This window comes from Hipposideros armiger, unplaced genomic scaffold, assembly GCF_001890085.2.
Source record: "Hipposideros armiger isolate ML-2016 unplaced genomic scaffold, ASM189008v1 scaffold_1045, whole genome shotgun sequence".
NCBI lineage: Eukaryota > Metazoa > Chordata > Mammalia > Chiroptera > Hipposideridae > Hipposideros > Hipposideros armiger.
This window is the reverse complement of record NW_017732395.1, coordinates 125,826-148,321: the sequence shown is the minus strand read 5'-3', so window position 1 is coordinate 148,321 and position 22,496 is coordinate 125,826. Positions and strand designations below refer to the sequence as shown.

General features: G+C 47.0%; 1 protein-coding gene and 1 pseudogene across 2 annotated transcripts in view; one reads left to right on the top strand and one right to left on the bottom strand.

Moving 5' to 3' along the window:
- Window positions 1-22,496, bottom strand: part of AKAP8L (A-kinase anchoring protein 8 like) — a 28,657-nt gene that overhangs the window by 3,130 nt on the left and 3,031 nt on the right. The window contains exons 2-13 of one of the 2 annotated variants that reach the window (XM_019631750.1): window positions 19,705-19,779; window positions 15,818-15,850; window positions 15,510-15,567; window positions 15,327-15,407; window positions 12,999-13,452; window positions 12,809-12,905; window positions 12,657-12,727; window positions 12,273-12,336; window positions 11,245-11,353; window positions 9,651-9,792; window positions 9,445-9,550; window positions 9,095-9,225 (exon numbers count right to left, since the gene is read on the bottom strand). In XM_019631750.1, the coding sequence (XP_019487295.1) occupies window positions 9,095-9,225; window positions 9,445-9,550; window positions 9,651-9,792; window positions 11,245-11,353; window positions 12,273-12,336; window positions 12,657-12,727; window positions 12,809-12,905; window positions 12,999-13,452; window positions 15,327-15,407; window positions 15,510-15,567; window positions 15,818-15,850; window positions 19,705-19,779 (1,421 nt within the window). Of the gene's footprint in view, window positions 1-9,094; window positions 9,226-9,444; window positions 9,551-9,650; window positions 9,793-11,244; window positions 11,354-12,272; window positions 12,337-12,656; window positions 12,728-12,808; window positions 12,906-12,998; window positions 13,453-15,326; window positions 15,568-15,817; window positions 15,851-19,704; window positions 19,780-22,496 lie in introns of both variants that reach the window. The other variant, XM_019631748.1, reaches the window with a different exon arrangement.
- LOC109376061 (60S ribosomal protein L27 pseudogene) lies at window positions 3,948-4,655 on the top strand (annotated as a pseudogene).

Genomic DNA, 22,496 nt, shown 5'->3' with positions numbered 1-22,496 from the left:
ATTCACTGAGATCTTGTTTCATGCCTTTGAAGTTTAAGATTCCATAACTTTCTTAAATCTACATTCCTAGTTATTTCATACATTTTATAGTTACTGTACATATAGACTTTCTCCCCCATTTATGTTTCTAACTGGTTATTACAATTGAGTGGAGAAAAACTACTGGGTCGTCGGGAAAGTCATGACGTATTTTTCTATGTTTTTCAATGCAAAAATACATCATGACTTTCCCGATGACCCAATAGTACTTTTTCTATGTTATTTTGAATCCCAACCCCCTTACCAAATTCTATGAATTCTAAGAATGTTTTGCTGGAATCATTCAGCTTTTCTAAGAATATAATCATCTTATTTGCATATGCATTCATTTCCAGTAGTTTATACTGATAATGTTGTTTATTTCTTATTGAATCATCCTTGCATTCCAAAGGCAAACTTTCAAGTGTATCACACATTTAAAATCACTACTAGACTGAGCATTACTAGCACTTTATTTTTTAATAGTAAACTAATCTACAGTTTCATCTTGGTATTATCCTTATCAGATTTTTGGAATTAAAGTTAAAAAGGCTTCCTAAAAACAAATTCGAGGACAGACTTCCAGCATGGCAGCCTGAGCAGCAATGGTGGACCTGCTCCCTAGTGAAATGGATAAAAACAATGAAAAAAACCAAACAACCATATAAAGTTTCTGGAAATTGTCCTAAGGACATACAGCAAAAGAAGAAATATTTAGTAAGGAAAAGCTACTAAAACTCAGTAAAGAGCATGAGTTGTAGTGGTTAAAACATGATCTGTAGCTTCCCTGCCTCGCAGCTCAGTGTGATGTAAACTCCCCTATAGATGGTGCTGCCGAGAACACAGGCCTCCTTCTCTTCCCAGCTCATTACAGTTGAGGGCTCTATCTTCCCAGGAGGGACAGATGTCAACATCTAGTTTCACGCTGCTGAGGCTAAGTTCTGGGAAACTGAGAGGTAGGGATTCCCTTCTTCTATCCAGCCTCCACTCATGGAATGGTGGTTTGACCTTGGGCATGGCATGCTGAAAATACTGGCTTGTTCATAAAGCAGAGGTTCCATGTGGGGAGAGGCAAACCAAACCAAGAAGACCAGAGGTTACTACTGCCTCCCCACCCATCTCTTCCAAAGCAGCAGAGTCACTCAGAGAGATGTACTCCATTGTCCTCACCCCAAGCTCCAAAGCCTAGACACAAAGATTTTACGAAGCGAGTAAAGAAGGGCTTAAAAACAATGAGCTCTCGCATCTCTTCCCAAAGGAACTTACTTCATTTGCAAGAGTACCTGGAAGTATGAGACTAAGGACTCTGTCAAAACAGTGGAGTGTGTGGAGAAAAGCAATTAAAATGAAGGGAGTAGATGTGCTAGCAATGTAAACTAAACCATTGGCTAGCTAGGTTACCAGAGAGAACCAGTAAAACACACAGCTAAGAACCTCCCTGGGTTCAGAATAAATTTCATCAAACAATGACCTTAAAAAAACAATCCCTGTAAAGAAGCCCAAATTTAATTCAATCATATTGAGAGCAATTTAGTGCCTCAAGGCATTGTTGAAAACAATAGAGCAATCAGCCAATAATTTGTGGGGTTTAACAGCTGACTGTAGTCTAGGAGAGAGACAGTGAAAGACAGTCCTGTCAAAACCACTGTTATCCCAGGGTGGCTGTGCACTTGCCCATGGCTATCTCCTCCAAGGCCCAGTATCAGAGGCTTCACATTGTCAGGAAGAAAGACTTCACTAAAATAATTTGACTTGTCACTAAACAAATAGACAAGCAAATACAATGATAAGACTTAAGGGGCAGGAAGAAGGAAAAGGCATGATGACACTGCCTCAAATAGAGATATCAATAAAGAGAAGTTATAACAAAAAATTAAAATCTTGGAGCTAAGGGCCGGCCGAGTGGCTCAGTTGGTTAAGAGCTGGCTTGGGAGCATCAGCTCTGAGCAGCAGGGCTGTGGTTCGTATCCCACATTAAGGGCCAGTGAGGCTGCGCCCTCTACAGCTAAGATGACGAACAACAGCTAGACCTGGAGCTGGGCTGCTGTTGAGTCTCCGGTAACGGCATAGGCTGCAGCGAGGCTGCAGTGGGCTGCCATGAGCTACATGAGTGCCTGGCAGGTAGCGAGAGCGGCTGGCAGGCAGCGTAAGCTGCCATGAGCCGCAGTGAGCGGCCGACCAATGACCAGCGACCAATTGCCTCACCCGGGAAGAGCACAATGATCATATCAACATGGGCCAGTGAAGCGAGACGTCCTCCACAACTAGACCGAAGAACAAAACAGCAATTTGTCTACCTGTCTGTTCTCCTTCCTTGATTCCCCAACGCTGTTCCCCTCCCCCAATTCCCCAATAAAATCTTAAAAAAAGAAAAAAGGAACAAAAAAACCTAAAACAAAAAATCTTGGAGCTAAAAAATACAATAACAAATGAAAATTTCACTAGAGGGGCTCAACAGTAGATTTGAACTGGCAGAAGAAAGAATTGGCAAATTTGTAGATCTATAGAGATAGTACAATACAAAAAACACAGAGAAAAAAGAATAAAGAAAAATGAATAGCCAGACTGACAACTTTGGACACCATTAAATGACCCAAATATGCATAATGGAAGCACCAGAAGAAGAGAACGGAGAGAAAGGAGCAGAAAAAATATTTGAAGAAATAATGGCTAAAGACTTCACAAATCTGATGAAAAACTTTTTCATTTGCACATCCAAGAAGCCCAACAAACTCCAAATAGATAAACACAAATGTATCACACATTTGAATCACTAATAGACTGATAATTACTAATATTTTACTTAGTACTTTTATTCTTTAATAATAAACTAATCTACAGTTTCATCTTGGTATTATCCTTACCAGATTTTTGAAATGAAGGTTAAAAATGCCTCCTAAAAAATGAATTCAAGGATAGACTTCCAGTATGGCAGTCTGATCAGCTCTGTAGAAATCCACAAAGCCAAAGACAAGGGTAAAATCTTGAAAGAAGCAAAAGAAATATGAATCATCACTTTTTGAAAGGGAACCCCAAATAAAGTTAAAAGCTGACTTCTCAGGGGTAATGAGGCCAGAAGGCAGCTTATTTAAAATATTTGAAATGCTCAAAGAAAAAACTGTCAACCAAGAATCCTATGCCCAACCAAGCTATCTTTTTAAAAATGAAGGTGAAGTAAAGACACGGCAATAAAGAACTGAGAGAATTTGCTGCTAGCAGACTGTACAAGAAATACCAAAGGAAGTTCAAGATGAAAGCAAGTGATACCAGATAGTAATGTGAATCCACATGAAAGAACAATAAAGATAATTATATAATTACAAGATACTATACTAGGAATGCATATTTCTTTTCCTGTCTTCTCAACTGATTTAAAAAGCAGTTGTATAAGACAATATATATAATTGTATTGTTTGGCCTATAACATACAGAAATGTAATGTATTTGCCAATAACAGGACAAAGAACGGGGAGTGAGTGAAGCTGAATTGGGCTAATAAGGAAATGGCTACAGATGGTAACTCAACTCCACAGGAAGAATCCAAATGAAGAGATCCAGAAGGAGAAATAAGAGGGCTAATATCACAAAAAACTAGAAATACGTAATTGCTCTTTCTTCTGTCAGCTTCCTTAAAAGATAAAAAAATTATATAAAGTAATAATTATACTCTATTACATTACTGGATTTATAACATATCTAGATGTAATACTTCATATCATAATAATAATACAAAAACCTCCTATGCAGAGAGAGCTACATAGAAGTAACTTAATCTCAATGAAATTAAGTTATTGTATCTGAAAGAGATTTTTGAGAAGTTAATATGTATAAGGTAAGGTTTAGAGAAACGACTAAGAAAATAATGCCCAAAAATATAGTATTAAAAAATCATTAAAGAAATTATAACGTTACACTAAAAAATATTTAATATAAAAGAAAACAGGTGGAAGAGAGGTTCTTTCCTTTCTGCTGTAAGTCCGAGTGGCTGCTGTCGAAATGGGCAAGTTTATGAACCTGGGAAGGTGGTGCTGGTTCTGGCCAGACGCCACTCCAGATGCAAAGCAGTCATCATTGATGATGGCACCTCTGATTGCCCCTACAGCCATGCTCTGGTGCCTGGAATTGACTGCTATACTTGAAAAGTGAGAGCTGTCATAGGCAAGAAAACTGCTAAGAAGTCAAAGATCAAATCTTTTGTGAAAGTTTATAACTACAATCACCTCATGCCCAGAAGGTACTCTATGGATATCCCCTTGGACAAAACTGTGGTTAACGAAGATGGCTTCAGAGACCCTGATCTGAAACACAAGGCCCAACGGGAGGCCAAGGTCAAGTTCGAAGAGAGGTACAAGACCAACAAGAACAAATGGTTCTTCAAGACACTGTGGTTTTAGATCTTTTTTGCTTCAGTAATTAAAAGTCAAATGAATGAATGAATGAACAAACAGGAAGAAAGAAAAAACGAAAGAAGAAAGAAAAAAGTAAAGTGGGACTAGAAGAACAACAGATGTAAATCCAATAGTATCAATAACATGAAGTATGAATGGATTAATAATCCAGTCAAAAGGTAGAGATGGTCAAAAAAAAAGAAGATCAGGGCCAGCCGAGTGGTGCATTGGTTGGGAACTGGCTTGGGATGCCAGAGGGCCCCGGTTCAGATCCCACATATGAGGGCCAGTGACGCTGCCCTCTGCAGCTAAGATGGTGAACGGCAGCTCGACCTGTGGCTGGGCTGCCGTGTGTTGCCAGCGACAGCGTAGGCTGCAGCCCCTGCTGCAGTGGGTTGCCATGGGCTGCCGTGTATAGCTGGCAGCCATCGTGAGCGGCCAGCTGCCACGGTGAGTGGCCGTCCAGAGGCCAGCAACTGATCTGCCTCGCCCGGGAAGAGCGCAATGATGGTGCCAGCTTGGGCCAGTGGGGTGACGTCCTCCACAACTAGACTGAGGAGCAGAACAGCAGCAACTTGTCTGTTCCCCTTCCCCCGATTCCCTGGCGCTGTTCCCCTCCCCCAGTTCCCCAATAAAATCTTTTAAAAAAAAGATCAAACTATATGCTGTACATAGGATATATTATACATTCAACAGAGTCAAAGATATGAGTAAATGTAAAGTAAAAGAATTGAAAAAGATATACAAACATCAATCATAACAAAGCTGAACTGGGTATACTAATATCCAACAAAAGGCATATAAAACAAAAATGTGCAGCGAACATTAGTAACAGTGTGTGACAAGTTTCAACTTGTTCAGTGCAGTCAGTCGGGTGTGAGCTACAGTTGAGAGAAGGTGTTTTAAAGTGTGCCCTAAATCATCGCCCATCATGACAACACTCTGTGTCACACATCGCTTCTGGTATATGGCAATTTCTGTCAAATAGAAACATTACAGTATGTCTTCATCCACCTTATTCACCGGATCTACCACGGTGTGACTTCTGGCTCTTCCCCAAAGTCAAAATTATTCAGGTCATCGAAGCAGCCACGACAATGCACTAAAGACACTCACAAAAGAGGACTTCCAGAACTGCTTCAGAAAGTGGCAAGAACGATGGGATAAGTGTGTCTGAAGTGAAGGGGAGTATTTTGAGGGGTTTTAATGGCAATGTGTCTTTTTACTGTAACACATTTTTTATTTAAACATTCACTGTATTGTTTGATCACACCTCATAATGGTGAAAGACTAGTGCTCACCCCACCAAATCAGGAAAAAGGTAAGAATGTCTGCTCTCACTTCTCTTCAACACTGTGCTGGATGTTCTAGCCAGGGCAATTAGTCAAGAAAAAGAAAAGGCATCCAGATTGGAAAGGAAGCAGTTAAAGTATTCCCTATTTGCAGATGACTCATCTTGTACATAGAAAATCCTAAGGAATCCACTGAAAACTATTAGATTAATAAACAAGTTCAGTAAGGTTATAGAATACAAAATCAATATACAAAAATCAATTGTATTTCTATACACATGCAAAAACAACCCAAAAATGGAATTAACTCCATTTACAACAGTATCATAAAGAATAAAATACTTGGGAATAAATTTAGAAGTACAAAACTTATACTCTTGAAAACTACAAAACATTGTTGAAAGAAATTAAAGAAGATCTAAATATACAGAAAGACATCCCTTATTCATGGATTGCAAGACAATATTGCTGAGATGGCAATACTACCCAACTTGATCTAGAAATTGAATACAATCCTATCAGAATACCGGCTGGCTTCTTTGTTGAAACTGACAAGTTGATCCTAAAACTCAAGGAAACTCAAGGATCACAGAACAGCCAAAGCAATCTTGAAAAAGAATAAAGTTGGAGGATTCATACTTTCCAATCCCAAATCTTACTATAAAGCTACAGTGTAGAACTGGTATGAGGATAAATACATAGATTAATAGAGTAGAATTGAGAGTCCAGAAACAAACTCACGTAGCACCTGACTTCTGACAAAGCTGCCACAACTATTCAGTGGGGAAAGAATAGTTTCTTCAACAAATGGTGCTAGGACAACCGGATATCCACCTGGACTAGAATGAAATGGGACCCTTACTTCACACCATATACAAAAATTAACTCAAATGGATCAAAGATCCAAATTATAGGAGCTAAAACTAAAACATAATAACATAGGGGTAAATTTTTGTGATCTTGGATTTGGCAATGGATTTTTAGATATGATACCCTAAGCACAAGCAACAAAACAAACAAACAGATAAATGGGACTTCATCAAAATTAAACTTTCGCGCTGCAAGACACATCAAGAAGAAAAATCAACCCGCAGAATGAGAGAAAATATTTGCAGATGTCTGCTATGGGACTTACATCTAGAATATATAAAGAACTCTTAATTCAGAAGACCAAACAACTGAAAAATGAACAAAGGATCTAAACAGGCATTTCCAACTCCAAGGATGACAAATGGTAAAAAAAAAAAAACAACTATGAAAAGATGCTCATCATCATTAGTCGGTTATCAGGGTAATGCAAATAAAAACTAGAATTGATACCATTTCACACCAACACAGCTAGAATCAAAAAGTCAAGTAACAAGTGTTGGTGAGATGTGGATAAATCAGAACCCTCATACACTGCTGACAGGAATATAAAATGGGGCAGCCGCTTTGGAAAACAGTCTGGCAGTTCTTCAAGAAGTTAAAGAGTTACACTATTTGACCCAGACATTTTACTCCTAGATACATACCCCAGAGAAATGAAAACATGTCCACACAAATGTCTGTAACAACATTATTCATAATAGCCAAAAGGTGGAAATAATCCAAACGCCCAAATTGATGAAAAGACAAACCAAATGTGGTGTATCCATACAAGAGAATATTTTTAAGCCATACAAAGGAATGAAGTTCAGATACACGCTAATGTGGATCAGCCTTGAAAACACTATGGCTACGTGGAAGAAGACCACATATTACGTGATTCCAATTGTATGAAATGCCCAGAATAAGCTAATATAGATTAGTGGTTGCCTAAGCACTGGTCGTTGGGGAGTGATGGATAAAAGAGTATGGGTCTCTGTGAGGTGATGAAAATGTCCTGATTGACTGTGGTGATGGCTGCACAACTGTGAATATATTAAAAACTACTGCACTGCATCCTTTAAATGGGTAAACTATATGGTATATTAATTATATCTCAATAAAGCTGTTACCAAAAATAATGATTAGAAGCTTTCCATTCATTTCTACAGCCTAGAATTTTAAAATACATAGTAATTAAATTGTATTCAAATTATCTCCATAAACTAACTACTTCTGGTACCTTCTTAAGTAACTTTCTAAGTAATCATACTAGTTGTTATGGCTGTTTTTCTTTTTTTTTCTTTTAACTTATTTTAGGGTCCACTTTGAGTTTAAACTTTGCTAGCCATCACTCACTTCACCCAGATTTTCCACTGTCCATCCCCTACAATCTGCACGCTCCCTACCCCTTAATTAGCTCCCAAACCAAGAACCCGGCCTTGGCAGGATCCCTACAGCTTCTCTGTTGCCAAAGCCAATGGATATTTTCCTTATCTTTCCAGATCTCTCAGTGGCATATGCCAATCCTGACTCTCCTCCGCCAACCCAAGCCAGACTCCCAACCCCATCCCACTGTTGAGAATCACTGCTCTGGGAAAGACCAGAGGTGAATTTGATGGGAATGGGAAAAGGTTGATAAATGCTATTTTCTACGTTCCCCTTCGCTGCTATCACCTGCTCATAAATCCTTTCAGCCTCCTCCAGCCAAGCTTCTCTCTAGCCCAGACCTGGTCCTCTTAGCTGTCTCCCTACGCTACACAGCCCCTCCATCACACCCGATCTCTAACAGTCGCCTCCAACCTGGCATGTCACCCATTCAACCAAAAACACACCTACTCTGGCTTCTGAGCTAGGCACTGGGGTTACACTGGAAAATAAGAGAATTTGTTCAATTTCTTACCAAAATGTATTTCTTTTCCTATACCATACACTCCCCTCCCCATCTTAGCACTACTACCCACCAGGTACTCAAGCCAGGAATCTGAGCTATAGCGGACTCCTGGTCACTCCCTCAAACAGCTCTTCTATCTCGCCCTTCTCTTCATTCACAAGGTGGGGGCACACCTCGGTCTTGATACTGCAGCAGGCCCTCACGGGGCCCCGCCTCCCTCCCAAACCAGGTGCCTGAAGTCTCTAGTTTAACAGCAACTCTAATCTTGTTAGTCCCCCACTTACAAACTGTGCTGCCTACAGGAGCAAGCCCAGACCCCTCAGCCCGGGAACCTCTGAAGTCCAATCCCTCCTCTAGCAACACATGAACTGTATGCTTCTCCATTTGGTTTCTGAACTTAATTTGGCCACTGGCCCCTATGCACCTGGACGTCCCCATATCCCACAGCCTACTGCTCCTTAGGGGTCAGCTCTGATGCCACCTCCTCCCACGCAGAGTCCCCATTTCCTGCCCCTCTCTCCATAGCTACACTGTCTGCACTGGACTGTAAATGTCCATATCTGCCTGTCCTCCGCACCCCCTGCATCCCTCACCAGCAGGTACATAAATCCAGGCCTTCCCCACAGAACGGTGGAAGGACTCTGGTGGCCACTCACCCTGCGGTTCCGGTTGTGATCCATGGTCTTGAGGTGTTTCTGAATGATCCCGAACTGCATGGGAATGAAGAGATCACAGGCTGCGCAGTGGGCTGCCTCCACCTTCTTCACAAAATGCTCCATGGCGATTTCTGTAGGGAAGGAGGAGGGAATAGGCACCACTGGTCCCAGATGCCTAAGACAGACCCAGGAGTTTGGGAGAAACACCCGACTAGCTCCACACTTCACCCTGCCACTTCCACGTGGGTCTGAGGCTGCTCTCACTGACGCTCCCTGCAGGAAGAAGGGCGTCACGACCAGGAGGGCATTCTGAGGCCCTGCTGGGTGGGAGTGGGATGGAACCTCCTCACCTTGTGTCAGATCCTGGTCTCTGTAGATCTGCTGGATCAGACCATCAAGGTCCTCCACGGTTTTTCGGAGCTCCTCTGTCTTCTTGGTCTTGTTGGTGACATACTCCTGCCAAGAAATACCAAGGAGAGACCCAGGTTTGCGTGAGCCGCTCTATGTCCTGAGGGGTCCGAGAAGGAAGGAGCAGCTGTGCCACTCCAAGGCTCACCTGCAGAAAGTCGGCCGTCTGCTTGGGGAGCTTGGTGCCTACGTACTTAAAGTGCTCTTTGTGGAACTTGCTATCGAGGTGGCTGGTCATCTCATCCTCATAGAAGGTCCGGTATTTGCAGAGAGAACACACAAACTGGATCCTGCCACAGGAGAGAAACGAGGGGCTGAGGCCTCGAGGGTCCCACAAAACAGTGCTGCTGCCTCACCCAACCCAGCTGCAAGCCCTGAACAGGCCTTGCTCACGGGCCTCTGAAGTGCAGTCCCAGCAGGGGGACAGGCTGGGACCAGTGGGGTTGGGAGCAGAAAGGGACGGAAAGTCTGCAGGCTGCAGTTACTGCACCGTAGGGGACAGGGAAGGAGCTCTTCCTTCCCACAGGCAGGAGGCTGAAGCCTGAGGCAGCAGCTGCTGCAACAGGCAAGGAGTCGCTGGAAGGTTGCCGGAGGACCTCTCTACCAAGGCTGGGCAGGAGCTTGTGCACTTGGCCCAGCTGGGGACCGGAAAGAAGGATGCCCTGGCGTGAGCCAGGTGGCCCTGAGGTGCAGAGTGGAGTACGCAGTCCCGAGGCAGGGCCCGAAAAGGTGCTGCATCTTCCTTCTGGGGCCTGGGGGACTGAAAGGCCCAGCCCATCCTCTGCTCAGAGTGCTTGGGGGTGGTGTTGGGAGGGATGGGAGGCAAGCAGGCCTGGGCACCTGCTGCCTCATCTTCCTCTTCTGAGAAGAGACCAGTCTGAGCTGGAAGGAGGGCGCCCGCCCGGCCTGCCAGAGGGCAGCCTGGAGTCACCTGAGCGAGGTGCTCTGTCTGGGCCTGGTGTCCACAGCAGAAGCCCGGGGTCTGGGGCCTGGGCTGGAACAGGCCGCCGTGGCAAGGGGCGGAGGAGGCCAGCCGCCACCGAGGCCTCGGGGCGGGTCCCTACCTCTGCCGGACGTCCTTATCTGGGCCACGGGGTCAGCTTTGTCTGGAGAGCCCAGGGGCCGGGTGCCGGCGAGGCTGAGGAAGGTCCAGCAAGAGCAAGAGTCTGAGGCGGAGGAGGAGGAGGCAAGCGCCAGTGCGGGAGCCCTGAGGGCAGACAGACCCGACCAAGGGGCGTGAAGGACTCAGCCGCAGATAGGGCCGGCCTGACAGGGCCGGCGGGCAGGGCAGAGGGCAGGCCCAAGGCTGCCACAGCCCACAGGTGCTGCCATCTCTCCTGGGCACGGCGGTGGCCTCTTGGCAGCTAGCTGGGGTGGCACAGGCGCCTTGGACCTTGAGTCTCTGATGAGCTGGCCCCCTCCCGCAGGGGCATCAGGCCCCCAGTGCACCTCGGGGCTCGTGCACCGAGTGACCAAGCGCCGGAGCTTCTGGGCAACGGTGCCGAGCAGTGTTGGGTCTCAGGCCAAAGATGCCAGCGGTCGCCAGGCGGCCACAGAGGGACAAGGGATGAGTCAGGCCTTGGGAGCTGGGCCTGTCAGGAAGCAGGGTCCATGCACGGCCGAGCAGGTGGTGGCTCCCAAGGGAGGCCAGAGGGCGGTGAGGCAGCAGAGCTATGGCCCTGCTCTCCTGTTGGCAGCCCAACTGCGAGGCAGAGGCAAAGGGGTGGAGGGAAGCTCGTTACCTTTCCACCATGCGGTCTCGCTGCCGCTTCTTCTGCTTGTCCTGACTCTTCTTGCCTGCCTGTAACTTGCGCTTAGTCTGGCCATTCTCATCCTGGGCGCTCAGGGGCCCTATGGGAACAGAGGGGCACAATCACCAGCTTGGCTCCACCAGGTCAGGGCAGGCTCTGTGGCCTCTGGCTGGAGCATTCGCCGTCTACTCCAAGGGGTCCATTCTGAGAGCAGCTGTCTGAGCAAGGCCTCTGGCCGCGAGCAGACGAGTACCCTGGGCTGGACAGGGAACAGTTTTGGCCTAAGCCCTTAAGAGGGGAGGACACCCACTGGCCCCACCATCCTCCAGGACACCCACATTCTGCAGAGTGGGCCACGGAGAGGCTGGAAGGCACAGAGGCTGTCTTGGTGGGAACACTGGCACAAGTTCCAAGAGGCTGGGTGGCGGGAAGCAGGGAGGCTCCAGCTGGAGCCTAAACGCAGCTCCCAGGGGCAAAGACCCCAAAGCTCACACGGCCCTGCCCACCCCTCACCGGGCACCGCGGCAACAGTGGGCTGAGGCTGGATTTACTGTTAGGTACCTGCTGGCGCTCATCACTCGGGTGGGGGGACACGGACTCCCAACACAGGGGCTGGAGAGGCGCTAAGGGAGAGGACACGCAAACCAGAGCCATAAAAACTGCACCAAGGGTCCCAGCTCGGACACCAGCCACTGAGGACTCAGACTGCGCGTTACTGAGGGACCAAGGGCAGGGGTGTACCTGGGGCTCCCCCACACTTTGCTTGTTGCCCCCACCCAAAGTGAAAACCCATGCTCTAAGCAGGAGCCATTGCCACCCATAGCCTCTGCCTGGAAGAAGAGGGGCAGAGCGGGAAGGGGACAGAGGCGAAGGCGTCCCCTGCCAGCCCATACCCAGCCCTGCACGGGAGGGCCCCAGCTGGCCACATTTCTGCCACAACCCTGCCCTCAGCTGGAATCCCTCCCACAACGAGTGCCTGGAAGAGCCACCCCAGCGCCCAGGCCACTCGGGAGACTCACCCTTGTCTGCATCCTCTTTGCCGTCTTCTTTCCCCTCCTCTTTTCCCTCTTCATCTTCTCCTTCCTAAGACACGATTTCAAAAATACAATGTCAAAGCATGTGCAACTGTTTTATTAGTGGCTCTGCTATGGGCCAGGCGCCTCACATTCTTCCCAACAGCCCTTGCACAGAGGGCTCATACTGCCTTTGGCTGGGCGGCCTGCCCACAGCCTTGCTCCCTCTATCATAGCTCCCTGCCTCCATATGCTGGTCACACGTGGGTGCAAAGCTGCCTCAGGCCAGCCTGTGGCTCGTGAGAGTCCAGCTCTGTGGCACAGGGGTTTAGGCAGCCTGCTCTTCACCGGCACCCCTACAGACAGAGTCCACGGGCCAGGGCAACTTACTGCTCTGGAGCCCTTTTCCACAGCGTCCGCACTTTCAGTGCCCTCTGCAGCTTCCCCCTCGGTGCCCTCATCTGGAAGGTGAGAGGAGGCACGCTCAGCGCAGGAGCCCCAGAGGGCAAGGGGTAAGGGCAGCGGCCAGTGTCCTGGCTCACCGTTGTCCGAGTCGCTGTTGTCTGAGCAGTCAGTCCGGAAGGCTTTGCTATCCGGCTCATCAGGACTGCCGCTCTGCTTTCTCTTCTTTTTCTTGGTCTGGGTCGGAAAGGGAACCAGGTCAGGGTGGGTGACCCCAGACGCTTTGCTCTGCCCAGTCAGGGACCAGGAGGGAAGGCCTCCTCCACTCACCCGGAAGTCAGCTGTGGTCCAGGTCTTCCAGGTCCGCCTCATCTGCTTCATGCCATTGCCAAACCCGAAGCCAAAGCGGGAACTGCCTGGGAAGGCGCCCCCACCACGCATGCCCTGGAACATGCCGTACTCGGGGATGATGTTCTGGGAGAAGAGGGAGGGCAGCCGGGAGGCACCAGGCATGCACTGGCCCCGTGCCCCCATGGGGTCTTCCCACATGCGCCCATAGCCTGAGGCCATTGGCCGGCCACTCCTGGAGTCCCGGGCCCAGCCCTGAGCCCGTGGGCCAAAGGTGTCGCCGCCACGCATGCGAAACTGGTCTCGGTAGGCATCATACTGGCCCTCGTAGGCCATTTCCATCTCAGGGTCAAGTTCGCCATAGTCGTAGCCCGACCGGTAAAGGTCACGCTCACTCAGGACGGCCCTCGAGTCACAGGCCTCGTAGGAATCATACCTGCAAAGTTAGGAGGCAAGCATCAGGGAGGGCCTCAGGTCCATCGCCCTGCCTTCCCCCAAACCTCCCTGTCCTGGGGACAGGAAGCCCGGCCCCAGCACCTATGCCCCCTGCCAGAGAGGCTCAATGTTCAGAAATGCCAGTTAAGAGGCCTCTCAGGAGTAGAGTGTTAGAAGTAGGAAGGGCCTGTCAGCTGATGTTCCCAAGACTGTATGCTGCCACTCACCTGCCTGGGGACCCTAAGAATGACAACTGGGGTGGAGTAGGTCTCAGGAGCAGAGACATCCCATAGCCCTTAGCCCTTTGGAAACACATGTATGTGTCTTTGGTAGCCACAATGCCCAAAGATGCTCCTCAGCGCATGCGGGGGAGGAGGGAGGCACAGAGCTGAGCACCCCAGCATTCTCCAGCACATGAATGCCTGTCCAATGGGCTGATAACACCCATGAGAAACCCTGTGCTGGTCTCATCTCTCATGGCTTGGGGAATCCCCAAAACCCTCCAAAAACCTTCACTACCCAAAAAGAGAAGGGGGACAAAATGGGGAGCGTTTCCCAGGAAAGACTGCAAGATTGCCCAGGGACTAGAAAAAGTGCTCTATCAAATCAACCTGGAGCCCCGGCTTGGGCATCAAACCCTACACAGTAACAGGAAAGGCAGGCCAAACCTCCTGCCAGGGGAGACAGGGCACCATAGAGAGCTGTTCTAACCGTGGCTGCATTCCACAGCCCCATAGGCCCAGACCCTACTCATCTCACAGGCACAGGAAGCGGCCAGTGCTACCCAGTTGCCACTCCATCCCTCACCCCTGCTCCCTGGCTCCAGAATGTGGCAAGGTGGTGCATATGCAGCAGTACAGGGTCCACATGGCTGCAGAGACAAGAGCCGAGCCCCTCCTTGCCTTTGACAGCCTTAGTTCCAAGCACTGTACCTACCAGGCACGAGGGCAGGGTGTGTCTGGGGGTTCCCCTCACACTTTTTGTTTGCTACAGAGCCCATGCAAGGAAGTTCCCCTGGCACCCTCTGCTTCCCAGCAGCCCTACGGTCTCACCTGACCCTAGCAGTGCCTGGCCAGGCCCCTTCTTACTCTCCACTCTGTCCCATCTGTCAGCTGGAGCCATTAGGCTCTGTGCTAGAAATCTATGTGACCCTCTTGCTAGGGCACAAGAACTCCTGGGCCAGCACCAGTTCCGACAGCGACAAACACCCACAACGTGATGCTGTGGAGTAGTGCAGGTCTGGGTGCCAGGCCCAGCTCCACCACTTACTCCTGGGCGCCTCAGGCCAGCATGTGACCTGCCTACGACTCATGTTCCCCATCTGCAGAAAGAGGTCGGTGACAGTGCTTCACAGGGCACTTCCAAGGATCAACAGGAACACATCTGCCAGACACTGAAGAGCAGCCAGGAAGTGTCCACATCTGCCCTGTCCCTTATGTGGGAACGGTCCAGCCCACTGTGATCAGCCCCAACGGCTCACCCTACTCTTCACACTCAACCCAGTCAGTCCTGCCCTGACAGCGGGCAGGATGCACAGTCTCGCTCAAACTCCACATGGCTGTCTCCAGAGGAAAGGGCCACTTAACACCCTGCTCCTAAGAGCCATTTGGAGGGTACAGTGAAGGCAGCCCAGTTTGGACTTGTTGTTCCCCCTACAAGCTAGGGGAGAGGCTGGCCGTTAGGCAGTGGAATGAGGGGGGACAAAAGCCAGAGAAAGGAGGTGCACTAGACCCAAGCAGAGTCTCTGAGAGCCCCAGCAACAGAGCAAGGAGGGAGGAAGCAGACAGGAAGATGATTCAGAGAAGGAGAAGCCAGCAGGCAGCAGGCGGGAGGTACCGCTGCAGAGCCTCAGCCCCCAGGCAGGCACCCACTCACCTTTCTCCACCTGAGCCGTACACACTTCCTTGCATCATGTCTGTTTCCAAGTGCGGCACCATATCTAAGCGCTGGTTAATTCTGGACAAAACGGAATCGGCACTGGCGCTACCTGCAGCACTAGGGTTTGTGTTTGTGTCAGAGCTAGGCATTTCCCAAGAGTTTGAAGTGGCCATACCGTACCCATAGTTGGCGGTGTTATCCTGGCCATAGCCGTAGCCATAACCATAGTTCTCGTAGCCTGCAATGAGAGATACAGATGGAGATGGCACAGATAGGGAGAAGAGAGGCAGAGACAGCGAGACAAACAGAGACAAGTTGGGGACCCTAGCCACCCAAGGCTGGGTGGGCCCTAGCCCTCCCAATAAGGCCTTCTGTGAATGAATAGCCGGCCCAGAGCCCACCAACACCCGGGGCCAAACTGGACAGTGGCAGAAACACGCCAGTTCAATACCAAGGGAGAGGAGAGCGATCACAGGAATCATACTTGCCTCTGTTTGTCCCAGAGTTCCAAGTTCCATATCCTACAAAAAGTAAAAGGGCAATTACATTTATAATTGCTTATGAGAGTTTAATTCAGGCACAAATGAAGACAATGACTCCCAGTATCTGACTGGCTGTAGGAGACTGAACCTGTCTGTCCTTAACTGAGAAACCTGGAGCTTGCGAGCACCATGTAAATGATCCAGGCCACTTGCTGTCCTGGTGCTCCACCTTCTGTGGCTTGGACCATCTGCTGTTTAAGGAGCCTCCCCTTTGCAACATTCCCAGAGCTAAGGAATTTGGCTCCTCTACTCCTCCCTTGAGGAGCCAAAATTAGAGGATTACCCCAATCCCAGCTAAGCACCAGTGCCTCACATAGAGTCTGCTGTACAAGCAGCTCAGCACAGAGCCCATATCCACTCTGCAGTCATGTCACTCAACTCGCCCAACAAAGCCATCTGGAGCAGAGAAACTGACCACCCTAGTCCCGCAAATGTCTGCCTTAACAGGGAGGGCCATCAAGCCCTTGAATTATGTGTTGTACTGGACATCAGCAGAGGGAAGGACAACACACAACTCTGGATTATAAACTAAATATGCTCTGGAGTTTAAACAGCACATCAGAAAAATTCATTCCTTCAGGAACACAAAGTCACTGAGAAGTAAAGAAATGCAAAGTCAACTGAGTCAAGCAGACACGCTTCCTCCCCAGGAGAGTCCACGAGAACAGGCGACCACCTTCCCAATATCTCTGGTGAGAGCCCAGGGTCATCTCCTCCTCCCGGTTCTCTCTGCCCTACAAACAAACCATGCTCATCCCAGGGCAGGACCAAAGCTTAGTGAGACGGTAGGATGATAAACAGCAGAATCCAGCCACAGGGGTGCAAGACTGCACACAATGAGAAGATGAGCCAGGGAGAACAGAGAGCAGGCTGAGGTCCTCCTCAATCCAGTACACAAACAGAATGGCAGGTGTCAAAAACCAGCGAGACACTTTAGGTGACCAGTACAATTAATGAACATGGGTGCAAGGGAGCTCACAAAGCAAAAATCCTTTCCGTCTGGGGAAACCAAAGCAGAGGCTACTCATTCATTCATTTATTCAACAACTGTCATCCTGAGCAAACACCGAAGAGGCTGGTAGATCAGGCCACTACTAAGGCCCAGAGTACTGCATGTTAAAGGAGAGACACTACTAACCAGTGAGCAGCAATAGACAGCCAGGAGAAGGGAATCATGTAACTAGTAACAGGAGAAGGAATCACGTAAGGAGTGACTGACGCAAGAAGGGAGGCTGGCAGTCACACAAGGAATAATGCACACTTAGCCCTGGCAGCTAACAAGAGCCTGGCCACGTGGCTGTTTGCATGAGGGACATTGGACACTACTCAAGAGACAGGACTGGGAGGCAAAGGTAGACCCATCTGGGCTCTGCTTATGAGGCTAGAATATGGTCCCCTGGGGTTCAACTGCTAAGGACCCAGCAGAACAGCGAGGAAGCACAAGGGCAGGAAGCAGGAGTGGGCACTGACTCTGCGAGCTTAAGGGCAGGCCACTGGCTGCTATGACAGGCTCAGACAAGCAGCCCCTATGTGCTATTTGCTATGCTGGGAGCAACCAGACTCCCTGATGGGCTCCCCTGCTGGGTCCCTTGGATGGAAGCCTTTGCCTACACTATGGCATTTAGGGACCCCTAAGACCTACCCCTTCCAAAAGAACATCCAAACTCACGTCCATCCCCAGAAAAGGTGAGACCATTGTTGACAAAGGGAATTTTAAGTACAATTTAAAAAAAAAAAAGAAACAAACAAACACGACTAAAGAAGATGGTCACGGTAAGCAAACTTATAGAGGAAAAATAGTCAGTGAAATATCTCATGTAGGCATTAGAAGAGAATCTATTCAGCTTTATGTAGCACAAAGAAATGCTTCTAACAGTAAGTAAAATAAAGCAGGATACACAATTCTATTCACCTATAAATTATTCAATTACCTAAGATAGGTATACTGACAAAAGTTAAATATTAAAATGGTGGGATGTTGGTTGATGGTTTTTCAAACTGTTATTTAAATGTTGTTATATTTTTCTTGCAGTTTAAGCCAGAAAGAAAAATACAACTGTCCCTATTCTTTCACAACATGATTGTCTACTGATAAATACTGAGATATAAATATAACAAAATGTGCAGGATCTCTGTTGGAAACTACAAAACTTTAATGAAAGAAATCAAAGATCTAAATAAATGGAGTATTACGGGTTGGAAGACTTAATATTGTTAAGATGTTAATTCCTCCAAACTAATCTATAGCTTCCAGGCCATCCTACTCAAAATCTCAGCAGGCATTTTTATAGAAATGGACAAACTGATTCTAAAATTTATATGCAAAAGCAAATGAACTAGAATACCCAAGTCAATTCTGGAAAAAGAACAAACCTGGAGGACTCACATTAACTGATCTCAAGGCTTACTATATAGTAATCAAGGAAGTGTGGTTCTGGAGAAAATTTAGACACATAAATCAATGGAACAGAATTACAGTCCAGTAACAGACCTACATATATATGTTCAATTAATTTTCAACAAAGGTAAAAAAGGATCTTGACTTACACTGCACACCTTGTAGAAATATCAACACGAAATGGATAACAAAATAAATGTAAAATGTAAAAACTATGAAGCCCCTAAAAGAAAAATTACAAGAAAATCTTTGTGACCTTGGGTTAGGCATAAATTTCTTAGACACAACTCCAAAATCATAATCTATTAAAGATTGGTAAATTGGACTTCATCAAAATGAAGAACTTGTGTTCTTCAAAAGACACTGAGTAACAAGAGAATAAAGAGACAAGCCACAATCTGGGAGAAAATATTTGCAAATGGCACATCTGATGCTTGGACCCAGAATATGTAAACCAGAGGGAAAATAATTCAAAAAAGACTTGCAATTTGGTACTACATTTGATTAAAAGGAGTGGGGCAGGAGAGGGAAGCCATGCAAACCAAGTTTCTCCTCATTTATGAAATACATGATACCTCCTTACTCAATTTCAAAACATTTTAAGTCCCCCTCTCCCACAGGAACTAGCTGCTAATACTTCCGGGAGTTTACTTATGTCCATTTACTCAGTAATTCCTAAGGGAATGTCACATGTGGGTTCAGTCTTTCCCCAGACCTTGGTAGTAAAACAAATTACCCATCTCAGCAACAAAGGCGTTATCCTTATTAATTCCAAAGAGGACTCCTTCTCAACAGACACTTAGGGTCACAGACCATGGAAATACCAGCTTTATTAGCAGTTACGCCCGCTAAAGCACATTGACAGAATATGTATGAGACCATCGGGTGGCTACTTCTGAATTAGATTTAGTGCGACTGTCCACACTTGAGAAATCAATCAGAGATTTTCCCTCAACCCTGCATGCGAGGAGCTGTGTGGCTTGAGACAGCCTGACATCTCTAAAAACCTGCAAGATTCTAACATGCAGCCTCTCTAGCGCAAGGGGCCTATGCACTACCCTGGGGCTACGTTAATGGTTTAGTTTCTGCTTAGATCAATCCTTGGTACTTTGATTGGCAACTCTCCTTCCCAGGCCCTCAGTAAGTTTCTGAAGCCAGACCTTTGTCACATCCTTCTAACAAAATGTTAAAGGGCCAAAAGAACCAATTTCCGGCCCCAAGAACTCCAGCTTGCTGAAAAACAGACATCTCTCCCATAACTGCCTCTGAGGAGAGCACCAGCTACTGTAACAGCCCACCGCACCATTCTGTACAAGTTTAGATTTAGAAAAGTTAAGACAGAGTGACAGCAATGCCAAAGGCAAGAAGACACCAGACTGCTCTGCCAATGGAAGGCAGGTCACTCACCCTCTGAGTCCCAGGGGCGCACACTTACCATAATCACAGGTGGGCTGAGAGCTCGTGTCTGAGTATGTCGACTGCAAAGTGGTTTCAGATCCCTGGACAAAGCCTAAACAAATGCACAGTGTGGTTAATTTCCCCAAACAAGCCACATGATGATGACATAAGGCTACCCTTTATGTAGACTGGCTGGCAAGCCCTCACCTCACTGGAAAGCCACCAAATAGTCTAGCTTCTGAACACTTTAGTTACACCTCCGGAACATATTAACCAATGGAAAGGCAGGCTATGTTTAACTTGCTACACCAGAAGAACTGGATACAAATTTTCAAATATTTGAAACCAGTAACATATTTTGATAAATGAGTATTTAAATTACCATTCAGTTAAATGAGGGAAATACTTATATGAAATCACTGATTTATTGGAGGTGAGCCACCTCCAATTCAAATAAAGACAGGGGTTACTTTTGAACAACGTTAAGACAATAATACCTGTTTATTCCCCCAACTCTGAAACCAAAACTGCTTTGTATTTTTCAGTTTTCCCATTAAAGCGTATGTATTTGATTACTTCTTAAATGTAATTACTTGGGTTAACATGTTTATATAGAATACATATTATATACAACATACAGATATTATTTCCTATATTCTCAACTCTCAAGCTATTTCTCAACTTAAAATGAGTTAGTACCAAGTAAGGAAAACTTGAACCTCTATCAGGAACAACTACTCTTAAATGCTGGTTGTAATAGACTATGATGAATCCTAACACTATCTTTAAAACTACATTAAAAAATTTTTTTTAATGATTAACCCATAGCACTAAAATTATGACAAATCCCGTAAGAGGCAATATTTGCCTATTCCCATCAGAGTCAACTCATGCCCTAAAAATTAAAGTCAGTGCCTCCAATAACTTATTTACAACAGAAGCGTACACCAAGTGCCTTCTCCCGGGGGTGGGCATTCACATATATGTTGACAGTCTCTAGTTCATCTCTTAAAACCACATCAAAAAAGATGACAGCAACAGCAGCCAACACTGAACAAGTGTTTCCACTGCAGGGTGCTAAGAGATTTATCTGCATTATTTCATTCCGTCCTCACCACAGTCAACAAGGGGACAGGGCCAAGATCCCTGACCCTGCAATTTCACAGTCCAAAAAGGTCTGCAAACCAAGTGCTCTCCTCAAATGTGGTACAATACTCATTTGAGGGCAAAACTGACTTCTTGAGGACAATTACGGTCTTTCTTTACACCACCTGCTAAGAAATAATACATTTAATTAGCAGGTGCTGGCCCAGATCCTGGTGTGGGGGCTGTGGAAGCTCCTCCTCTCAAACTAGAATTCAGAAACACACTCAGCTCCAAGAATTTCAAACAAGGATCAGTGGACCCACACTTCATCTTTAATTCCCAGAAGAGGGAAGTGAGAAGAGGCATTGGGGAAGAAGAAAGCCGAAAATATACAAACCCAACCTTTTTTACCTTCCCTAATTAAACAGGGCAAATTCAAATGAATTCCCTCCAGGGACCCAGTCCCTTCCGGAGATGCCTAAATTCTAAGCATTGATGATTAGACTGTCTACAAGAAACACAGAAAGCATTCTTCAGATGGTTCATCCATAAGGAAACCTTGCAGTGTAAAAAAGTACCTAACAGCTTTCTCCACTGTTTGTTCAACTAGCTTCTAGAAACTATTGGTTCAGTAATCCACAACAAAATGGCCCCAGGCTTTAAGTAATAATATGGTTTGTAACTACTACAGCTGCAATTGGAAACTATCACACGCTGACAAGAATACGCACTGAAACACAGAATGAAAGCTGCAGAGCCAAAGCTATTCAGGGAAGGGGGAGCCTGGTTCTTTCTTCTTTGGGAAAAAGGAAAGACAATCCGTCCAACCTTCAGAGCTCAATGGCAACCTCTGTCTGCTCTAGTTCTGTCCTCCCCACATTAACATTCTGTTCCATAGTACTATCTCCAGGGCAGGACCTTCTTTTCTTTAGCCAGTTATGCTCCAACTATAAGTAAACTATTTCTTGTTGGGTTCATGAAGCATTTTCTTCTTAGTTTGATTTACCAGCCTGATCAGCCCTGAGTGAAAAAAATAAGCAAAATTTTGGTCCTATAAAGCTAAGGGTCAGACCATGGATTTATGATAACTATGCATCACAGCCCTCTCCCTCTTGGCCAGCCTCTCTGATATCTTTTTCACACAAAAATACAGAAAGTGGGCGGGCCGAGTGGCGCGTTGGTTAAGAGTTTGGTTGGGACGCCAGCTCTGAGCAGCAGGGCCCTGGTTCGGATCCCACATTAGGGCCAGTGATGCTGCGCCCTCTACAGCTATGATGGTGAACAACAGCTCGACCTGGAGCTGGGCTGCCGTGAGTCGCCACCGGCGACGGCAGAGGCTGAAGTGAGCTCCCATAAGCTACTGTGAGTGGTCAGCAGTGGGCGTGAGCTGCCAAGAGCCGCCGTGAGCGACCATCCAGTGGCCAGCAAGCAACTGCCTCACCTAGGAAGAGCACAATGATAATACCAACATGGGCCAGTGAAACGACGTCCTCCACAACTAGACTGAAGAACAAGAGGACAGCAACTTGTCTGTTCCCCTTCCCCTATTCCTCAATGAAATCTTTAAAAAAAATACAAAGCTTGGGCTGGCCGAGCGGCACGATGGTTAAGAACTGGCTTGGGACGCCAGAGGGCCCCAGTTCGGATCCCACATATGAGGGCCAGTGACACTGTCCTCCACAGCTGAGATGCTGAACAACAGCTCAACCTGGAGCTGGGCTGCCGTGAGTCACTGGCGACGGC